The sequence below is a fragment of the Magnolia sinica genome, chromosome 2, assembly GCF_029962835.1.
Source record: "Magnolia sinica isolate HGM2019 chromosome 2, MsV1, whole genome shotgun sequence".
NCBI classification, from domain to species: Eukaryota; Viridiplantae; Streptophyta; class Magnoliopsida; order Magnoliales; family Magnoliaceae; genus Magnolia; species Magnolia sinica.
Window position 1 is genome coordinate 31,588,592 of NC_080574.1, and position 10,658 is coordinate 31,599,249.

The window sequence follows — 10,658 nt, forward strand, 5'->3', positions numbered from 1 at the left end:
GTTTTACAAGAACATTTTAATTAACGATCCTAAAATCGAAGCATATCAAAAGCTCAAGTGGACCACACCGTAGGAAACAGTGGCATGATGAAATCCACCGTTGAAACATTCCTAAGGTCTACAATGATGTTTATTTGTCTTCTACGTGTCCATAAGGCCACACAGAGCTGTATGAAGGTTAATAATAATAATAATAATAATAATAATAATAAATCTTGGTCCAAAACTTCTACGGTCCCTAAGAAATTTTCAACCGTAAGCGTTCAATTCCCACTGTTTCAGATGGTGTGGTCCACTTGAGCTTTGGAAATCTTCTATTTTTTGGCTTGTGGCCTAAGATGAGATGGAAAAACGGATGGACGGCATGGATAAGACACATCATACATCACAATGGCTCCACAGAGTTTCGTCAGTACTCTATTGCGAACTGAGTTACTCGGTACGCAATCCGCGTCCGATTGAGGGTGAGGCCTCTGCGGGTTTTTTTTTTTTTTCACTTAAGATAACGAGAAAAACTCCTTTCATCAGCTGCTGCGGGCAACAAGAGGCGCACGTTAGCAGCGATGAAGATAGCGAGGGTGAGGGATGGCGCAGTTTTACTCGGTGCGCACACCCCTCTCAAAGCTCTATACTCTTTCAGAGACAGCGGCTTCTTACAGCTCAGAAATGGAGCTTCTCTACACCCACGAATCTCTCCTCTCACTGTCAGATTCAAGAGCTTCTTTCACGAGCAATCGAAGGTGGAAGAGAAGAAAATGAAGAAATGCGATTTCTCTTGTGGGTTTTCATTTTATTCGGATTTCGATGGAGGAAAGGCGTCGGATTGGGATTTCGTCGTTGTCAACTTCTACCGCTTTGTGTATATCAAAGACCCAGAAGAGGAAATTTCAAAGCATCTCTCCTTCTTGCAGGTTCTTCTTACTCGATCTGTTTCATTTTCTCTTTCTAATCTATTGCTGCAATTCAATTTTTGTGGGTTTTATTTATTTATTATTATTATTGAGTTTGTGAATGTTTATATACTTTTTGAGTACGTATGTGTTTGTAAGAATGACTGTATGTATGAGAAACTACATGACCTCCGTTCATCTCAATTTTGACAAGTGAGTCCCGAGCTTCCGTAATCCACAGACCGTTGTTGCAGCCCATTATGGATGGACCATGCATCCAAACTCTCCCGGACCGGAAGATCCCTTTGCTAATCTTGGGGCCTTTCTTCAATTCAATGCAGACTGTTGGTTTATTTCGCTTAACTGTCTAAATGCAGGACACAAATGGAACGGTTAAGATTATCCCATCAAGGATCTTTTTGGGCATGGTCTGTCCACTGTGGGAGGCGAAATACTGATGTTTTTGGTTACCGAATCATGGGTTGCACTTGTGATGTAGAGCGGGTCGCAAACACTTTCATGGCAAAGATGGACCAGAGAAGGCTTGATTGGAGGCGGAAATGATCCGGACAGTCAAAACCTTAAAACAGTCGTATCTTGCAAACCGGGATGAGTTTTTCAATATATTATATATGATCTTGGGTAGGAGAAGCTACTTAAGCCAACCAACCCTACTATGCTGGGTTGCCCATGCCAGATTTGCGAGATTACATCAGATCAACGATCAAAAGTCCCATTTAGTTTCGTTTTTACTATAAATAGTAAGTTTTAGTTCGAGTATAACTTTTGATCATTTAAGTTATAGGAGTCGTGCCCAACATGAAAAGGTCTTAGAAAAGTTAGGAGAATAATGTGGTTGGGCGAAATTTGACACTTACTATTTTTGGCTGAAAACCATGAAGTCCGGTAGGAATGGATGCTATTTATAAATAATAAGTTTACTATTTATAGTTAAGTCACATATTTAGGGTGTTTGAGTTGGAGTTTGAGTCCAAAACTCCGTCCTAGGTTTGAGCTCATTATTTAAAGGGCTGTAATTTTGTTTGTTTTAAAAAATAAAAATAAAAATAAAAAATCATCAATCAAGTTATTTCAAATTTATTAGAAATTATTTCTACTTCCCTCATGGATTCGAGGAAGCTCTGTGAGGAGTCCAAAGAGATCTGTAGATTCGGAGTAGATATCCCCTGAGGAAGACAGTGATTGACCTTATCACGTCCCTCCCTGCGTCAATTTGTCAGACTTGAAAACCCATGTATGCTATACAAAGACGCTGATCATGTATATGGCTCTTCATGTCTCATTTAGAGGAAATATACAATGCTAGAATTGAACATTTGCTTGGCCCAATTAACTGTGGACAAGGTCCACCTTTTGGTGATCGAAGCTGTTCATATGGTGGGCCTCATAGTGGGTGGGAAATGCCCCAAAAATCTTCCCTATCGGACGATTCTAACCTCCTGATTGGGCCCCTTTTAAGTGCAGACAATTAATCTTAATTCTCTACTTTCATCTAATGGCTAGAATCATCCGACGTGGGAAATATTAGGGCATGGCCCATTCCTTGACGTTGGTCCACCAGAGGAAAGGTTTGGGCTACAGAAAGGTGGCACACACCTGTTGGGGCCCATTCATTTTGTCTGTTGATGATGGTTGAGGTTGGTAAACCTTTCGTTGCAAACATTTCATGAACAAATTATGAAGCTATGTGCCACTAATTCTACACATTCTTATGGGTATTCGGCTTTTATCAGGGTCGGGACATACATGGTCGAGTATATGTGAATGAGCAAGGTATCAATGCACAGGTATGGTTTATTTTTCTTAGCTACTTAGTTTCGGGAACTTCTCTATTTGATTGTGTTGCTGTTAAGTTCTGCTTACATCATATTTACTTCTCTAAAGAACTATTCACTTTTCTCTACTCTCCTCTAGTTTTCTGTCAAGGTATATCCCAGTTTAAAAATTGGTGGTTCTTTGATTTCACCCTGATGTTACTGCTATTAGTGTTAGCTATGTTCTGGCCAATTATAGGTTCATCTGGTCCATGATTTTTACTGTGTCTTACAAGGAGTGGGATGGACAAAATGAGCAGTCCACATCAATTGGTTGATGTGTCCATGTGGCCAAATGCAAATCACAGTATTGCAACCTGTAGTGCTAGCATGAGAGTGTTTCTCTATATGTAATTCTATTTACAGAACCCTATTCCAGAAGACATTTTCCCCATTCTTGGGAAGTCGTCATGAGTATCATGTTAACAGATTGTGAGGAAATCCGTGCTTATTACTTCAAATACACATGAATTCATAAATGGCATTCAAATTCTATTTCTTTTCTTTAAGATGACTGGCTTTGTTATGACGTACAAGGAGGTGAAAACAATATCACAAAAAGGAAAGAATCCCCGAATACAAAAGAGTGCCCGAGAACACTCTTCCATGCTAAAGAACTTGTTTCTGAATTCCCTTCTCTCCTTACGTAGGGAAGGGAAAAAAATTGAAGAAGAAAGAAAATAAAATAAAAGAATAGAAAAGGAAAAAAAATGGATATGCCCAGTCATCTCCTGAACCTGGTCTGTCAGTCTTCAGGGATAGGGGCTACGTAGTTTGCCCAAATAATTACATCAATGGAGTCTCCCTCAGTCACCACTGGCCTCGAATGGGCTCCAGGAAGCTCGAGGTCTCACCCCCACCCTCAATGAATCGCAAGACCCACCTGGCACACCGTCTTAGTCATCACCCTCCAAGCATCATCTTGGACGATATCGCCTGCCCCTGCTTGACCCAGATTTTCCCCTGAACATTTTTTGGAACTAAGATTCAGAGCTCCCCTAGGAGGAGAAGGCCACTGGATGAGGTTATAGAGTCATCCAAAACTCAATGCAACCTCTTTGCAGCTTGTCTCTCCTCAAACCCCCTACATCCTTGCACAATGAGGCACAAGAGCCAACTCTACCTTGAACTGCATCCTTCCCCCTTTTCCTAAGTCGTGACTGTTATGCTCCTTCCAAATGGACCAAGGAATGGCCACAATATATGACCTTTGTGAGATCAGAAGTTAAATCTGCATGCTTCTAGAAGATTCACGATATTGGCTAAACCCAGTCCACCTCATACAAGCTGCAAATTTTATGCGCATTGAATAGGCAAAATGAAAAAGAAATGAAAGTAACGGTTCACTGTCTGAGCAGCCTCAAGCACGCAATGGATATGTTCATTTAAATTCTTAAACTTACAGGAAAATTCCATTTGTGCTTCCATGGTCATGTCCAATTTCTATGATGTTAAAAACAATAAAACCTCTACATTTGTCAACTTTATTTGTCAGTTCATTTATTTCCATTCAGATGCTAACTCTCAACCTATTTGCAGTACAGTGGTCCATCTAAAGATGCTCTATCATATGTTGAGTGGCTAAAACAAGACCGCCGGTTTTCTGATATTTTGGTCCAGATCTCACCGGCTCTAAGTGGGCATGCTTTTCCACGATTGAAACTCCAGTATAAACCTTCCCTTGTACAGGCAAGCCATATTTGTTGCTTCTCTCTTTATACAGTATTTTTCTTTTCTTTGCACTTCAAAACACACATTATAGGTTAGATATTTCTTTTATTGAAGTGTTAACCATAACTTGGGATCTTTTGCACAAGAAGCTTCATCCCAGCACTTCCAAACAATGGCATATCATCTGTTGACCTACTACGATTTCTTTCAAATCCAAAGTTCTCCAAATTGTCAATATTTCTGCGCAAGTGTTCTCCATCTCTGTATAGGATTCCAAGTTATGGATCAGCTGTTCTTAGACTGATAAAATCTTTTCATAAAATTGGCAGTTGGAAGGAGGTATTTCACACCTTCCATTGCTTGACCCTGCGATGCGAGCTACCCCACTAGCACCATCTGAATGGAGGAAAAGATTGGAAGCTGTAAACAATGTTGAGAAAACATCATTTAGAGCAGATAGGTCAGATCTTAACAGGAAGTTACTGCTACTGGATGTCAGAAATGGTAAAAATCTCGACAACTTTCATCTCTATAATGAGTAAAATTTATTTTTTTATTTTTGAAAAAGAGAGAGCTTCTCCATGCTAGTAGCTTTTGGAATGGGGGTTGAAGTCTCATGACAGCTTTTAGAATGAACTGCTTCACTTTTTCCTTAATATGGTTTAACATGTTTCTGTTTAAAGCATAGTTTCCGAATTGTGTCAACATTTTAACATGAGGACCAAAGACCCTCATTTATCTTCTTGCCTTGGTTTTTCTGACTTCATTGTGGAACTTCTCTATTTTTTTTAAATACATTCTTTATCCTGAGTTCTAGTGTTTTCTTGATACTTGATTATGCCTTGGCTCTCCTTGGAAAATAATCTTCTTTATTTATTTATTTACTTTTGAAGACCTCAAAGCATACCATGCTTGTAGGCTATGCCATTTGCTGAATCTTTCCTGATTGTTTTGGAGCAGGCTATGAGTGGGATGTTGGTCATTTTCAAGGAGCTCCACGACCTGATGTAGATTGCTTTAGGAGCACTTCTTTTGGGCTCTCAGAATCAGGGGTATGGTCACTCTTCTCTTCAATAGAAATATAACTCAGAAGCAAGCATCTTTCCATTGTGCTCAATTGTAGGTTTTCATAGTTCCTGTCTGTTGTTGTCACTCCCGAGGGATACATATGAGTGTACTTTGGAAAGGGCATGTTTGTCATTTTCAGCATGGATTTGGGGCATCAGACAGAAGACACCCAATTTGCCGACACATCTTTATAAGCATATTAAAATATAAATAACATAATATTTAACTATTGAAAAATGGCCATTGCCCATAGTCCAAGTATATTGTGGACTTCTGCCGGAAGCAACCTTTTTTGTAGTTATGACAGTGAAATCATTTGGGTTAATGTTCCTATCTATCCAGCTAACTGCTTCAGACCCATTAGCCGGCATTGATAAAGAACACACAGATGTACTGATGTATTGTACTGGAGGCATCCGTTGCGATGTGTATTCTGCAATCCTTAGGTAAAGTGCCTTTCCGCAAAAATTCAATTATTTTGTAACTGTTCATTACTGAAATGCTATGCTTAGTAAATGTTTTTTTTTTTTTTTTTTATAAACATTTTATTAACTCCCTAATTCCCTTAATGATAGACAAAAGGGCTTCCAAAACTTGTACACTTTAAAAGGAGGTGTGTCAAATTACCTAGAGAGTGAAGGTCCCGTTGAATGGGTGGGAAACTTGTTTGTTTTTGACTCCCGGCTTTCACTGCCGCCTGCTGCCTACAAGTCTGAGGCTGCAGCTGAAGGAGAAGCTGAACTTGTGTCTGAAAACAGTACCTTTGCAAGATGCTATATATGTGGGTCACAAATACATGAATTAAGGCATCGAAACTGTGCGAATCTCGACTGCAACCTGCTTTTTCTGTAAGTACAATTCCAACTTCTATTTATTCTGATCCTATTATTAGTCTACTGTTTTCAAACGCAGATGAATACAAAAGTACAGTTTTGTGCCCCGTCAAAATACTCAAAACCATTCAAAGAAAGTTCAGTAGTAACTAATGTTTTCTCAACTATCTACTGAAATGTGGTAATAGATCGATAAGACAAATAGATTTACACACAATGCATACCGATGGACATGGGTTTTCAAAACACCATTTATATACATATATAATGTGGTAACAACCATAGGCCACTACAGTTGTTCACACATATAGCAACCTCCACTATGATGGGAATTCTCTCTATACATAATAGATGATTAATGCATTATGTTGATGTAAGGGGTATTTTGCTACCACAAGTGGAGCTTATCGACGTTTGTCATTTTGCTACCACAACGAGAGCTGTTGGCTTCTTTTTTTCTGTTGGTTATTCTTTATTACCATCTTAAACTCTACAAAATAAAATTTTCTTTATAAATAAAATAAAGAGAATTCATCACCTACAGGCTCCAATACCACAACTCGTGGTACCGTGCCATCTTTCCTGCCAACATGCCACTTGCTTAGAAAATCATTACCATGAAAGTAATGGGACCTACCACGAACACCACCCTTCTCTAAAATCAGCCTGAACTGCTCACTAGGTTGGCAACACCGGAATGTTGAGTCAGCCATTGGTTGTCCATTGGTGTAAATGGTGTGGCCCACCAGTGATTTTCGTGCTGGGTGATCTTCACGATGGGGCCTACCAATTTCACGGTACTGATGCCCTACACAAGTGACATGTTCCCGGGTAAGATGGAACAGTACTTGCCTGTAGGGGATCAGTTCTCATAAATAAACAACCTACCATTATAAAACATGATAACCCATTAGAATGGTTGATAATGGTAACAACCGCAGACAGTTATGACTGGATAACGGTGTCATAAAATCTTGCTGACAGACAGACAGGTAGGCATCATACACACCAACATCCATTTTTACAGGCATGCACACCAATGAACAATGAGGAGACTAAATGTAGTTCAAAGCAGGAAGAAACACGGGAGCATACAGAGTAAAACTCTTGTGAAGATGTTCATGTATGTACATGTACATCCACTACACCCACTTTATGCCTTAACGAGGTATCCAAAAATGGTTACATAACAGTAATGGTGGCCACCATTATGCATTACAGGATCGTAACAGCCGTTACAGTAAAAATGGCCCGAAACAGCATGTTATGGGGCCGATGTGATATTATAGAGCTGCATTAGAATAAACACAGGGCGCTTGGCTAATACTTATCTATGTTTTGGTGTGTATGTGTATGTTTGTGTCACATCTTTCAGATCATGTTCCAACTGCGTGAAGGAATTGAGAGGGTGTTGCTGTTCCGATTGCACATATGCTCCTCGAATTAGACCTGTTTTACCAGGGCATCAGAGATACCAAAAATGGCATATTTATCGAGACGCAGAGGTTCAAAGTCAGTCTGTAATTTGACCATATATCAGTCCCCTTTGTTCATGTCAAGAACAAGATATCAATCTCCTTTGTTCATGTCAACAACGTTATGGTGGCGGCGTTGTATGACAGGCGTGGATTCAAGATATATGAGGTTTTGGTATTCATAATGATATATTTTCTTTTGGATAGATGAGCAAGCTAGTTTGTTTATCTAACATTGTCCATTTCATTTGCCTTGTCGAAACATTTCCCAACTCTACTGAATCGACCCAAATTTGCATATTTGGAATTTTGGACCGGCGAATGCACGAGCCTACTTAAAACTACTGGCCAGACATCTTCTATCGTGCACACCCAATGCTGAAAAGAGAGCTTTAACGATCCGGGAGGTGGGAATATTCATCCAAAGACCGCCTGATGCAATGCGCCAATCCATCCACTACATGCCAACATTTCCACTTGGATTTTCATTGCATGATCCGTGAATTTTGAGAGACCAACATAGTGTTATTGGTTGGGTAGTAGATGGGTGAAAGTGGGCAACGCTGGACTGGATCCAGACCCAGGTCTTTCCACTTTAGAATGGATTTAGGCTGAAACTAAAATGTTCCTTTGCTGAGCCTAGGCGTGATTTTTCAGGCCTGATAGCTAGTTGTGATGGCCTGGGCTTGCATATGTATAAAGGGCAGGGAAGGCGGGGGATGTGGAATAGATGGTGTTGCCAACACCATCCCCAGCGGTGGTGCGTTGACGTGTTGGATGCTGTGGGGCCCACCATGATGTATGTGTTTTATATCCATGCTGTCCATCTGTTGTTCCATCTCATCAGGTCTTGGCTGATCCAAAACTTTTGTGGCTCAAAGAAGTTTTCAATGGTGGGATTTTAATTACCAATGTTTCCTGTGGTGTGGTCCACTTGAACTTTTTTTGATCTACTTCATTTTTGGGCTGATGCCCTAAAATGCACAACTTCTTTAAAATAATTAGTTGGGTAGTTTGCTCGTGGCCTGGTCTGGGGTTGGGCTTATCATTTAGATAGTGAAGATGAAGATGTACCCTCCCTCCCCTCCAGTGGTAGTGGGCCCACGCGGTGTATGCATTACATCCAACCCATCCATACTGTGCGTTCCCTCAGTTTACCACCAGGTCCTGAAAATTAGCTCGATCCAAATATCTAGTGGGCTTCAGCACAAGGACAAAGTCGGAGGAGATGTTCACCCTTGATTCTAACTCACAGCCCACCTTGAGTTACAGAAAAACAGTCTGATTTTTGTCCTGACCCTTCATCCGGGGCAGATGAAGCATGTGGATGGCCTGGATTCCATATATACAACATAGTAGGTGTCCTGTGCAAATCAAGGGTGAGCGTCCCATCTCAACCTGTGCCCTGTGCTGCGGCTCACCTGAGCTTCTGTTTGGGCTGATTTTTGGGCCCCGAAGCTAACTTAATGTAAGGCGACTTGTGATTGATGGCATGTGGGCCTCACTTCTATCCAGTCCCATCATAGATGAGGCGTGCTACAAACGATCCACATTGAATACACATTCGATTTCCATGTCTAGAAGCAGCATGTAGGCTAATTACCTGCACCCAGGTCCCTTCTAGCCTTGCAACCAATAATTGAGGCCCATCCCAAAAGCACATTACCTGAAAATCCAATCTGCACACTGATCTGGTGGGCCACATTGATCTCGACCATCAGTCTTTTTTTTTTCCTAACTGACCATTTTCTCGATCATCTGTGGCTAACCTGATGATCGATCAGCCTGATTTTTGAGACAGGATATCATCAAGTAGGGTCCACTTGCTGAGTGGCCATGATATTGTCCATAAGATAGTTGTGCTACAAAGTTTCGCCTGCTAGACAGAATGTGAAATAATGGATTGCTCTATGTATTAATTATGAAGATATTAAAAATACTTCATAAGAAGACATTTTTCTTCCTGTCAAAGAAATGGACTTGTCTTTCCTATCTTACAACCTTCTAACAATGCTATTAAAGGGATGCGATTCTTAATATACGAGGCAAAGCGTATTAATAATAATAATAATAAAATTAGAATCCAAACTAGTTTAACCCATTATAACTACTCTTCCCAAAAAAAATTGATACACACCAGCTAAACTTATCTTTATTGATCACAACTGCAAGGAACTGATTTTGCTGGTGTACCACACACCACTGACCGGACGCGGATTTCCTGAGAAAGCCTTTCGCAGGAAGTTCCTGTGCTGGGAACCCAGGTGGGGCCCACTGTGATGATTTTGAGAAATCCTCTCCGTCCATCCGTTTTGCTGATGTACCACACACCAGCCAATCCGCTTCACAATTGTAATAAGGCTCATCAGTATGCTGAATCTAAATAAAGATCAAAACTGATAATCACGTGGTATACCTAATAAAAGTCTTACATCACTCTCTCCTCAATTTCAATTTCCTTGTAAAAAAGTCTTCTTAACGGCACGCGGATTGCGTACTACCGCGCCCGTCCCTATCTCCGAACGGGCAGTTCTGTGGGCGGGCCCACCGCAATGTCTCTGTACATCCAAACTGTCTATCCCTTTTCTCAGATTATTTGAAGCGAACGACACAAAAATGAGGCAGATCCAACGATCAAATGAACCACACCACAGATGACTCTTGCATTTAATGCAACTGACATTAAATGCTCGGTGCATTTTAATGCAACCAAGCTTATTTGGTGTGGTTCACTTGACCGTTGGATCATTTTCGTGCTCATGCCTTAAAATAATCTGGGAAAAGGGATTGACAGTTTGGTTGCACATATACATCACGGTGGGCCCGCCCACAAACCTGCCCGTTCAGAGCTAGGGTAGTACGCAATCCGCCATCTTCTTAACACGC

General features: G+C 40.7%; 1 protein-coding gene across 1 annotated transcript; it reads left to right on the forward strand.

Annotated features, from left to right (window-relative positions):
* Positions 1-481: 481 nt before the first annotated feature.
* LOC131236893 (rhodanese-like domain-containing protein 8, chloroplastic) lies at positions 482-7,980 on the forward strand. Its single transcript, XM_058234411.1, has 8 exons — positions 482-911; positions 2,645-2,698; positions 4,265-4,414; positions 4,726-4,900; positions 5,357-5,448; positions 5,807-5,910; positions 6,040-6,312; positions 7,673-7,980. Exons 1-8 carry the CDS (start codon positions 564-566, stop codon positions 7,824-7,826), a joined length of 1,350 nt encoding a protein of 449 aa, XP_058090394.1. The 5' UTR covers positions 482-563; the 3' UTR covers positions 7,827-7,980.
* The last annotated feature ends 2,678 nt before the right edge of the window (positions 7,981-10,658 follow it).

What these genes read in the sequence shown, in the direction of transcription:
- LOC131236893 (XM_058234411.1), top strand. Translation starts at nt 564, where the DNA reads ATGAAGATAGCGAGGGTGAGGGATGGCGCAGTTTTACTCGGTGCGCAC. An exon ending in GCTACTGGATGTCAGAAATG is followed by an intron (nt 4,901 to 5,356) that starts GTAAAAATCTCG and finishes GTTTTGGAGCAG; the next exon opens with GCTATGAGTGGGATGTTGGT. An exon ending in TTGGGCTCTCAGAATCAGGG is followed by an intron (nt 5,449 to 5,806) that starts GTATGGTCACTC and finishes CTATCTATCCAG; the next exon opens with CTAACTGCTTCAGACCCATT.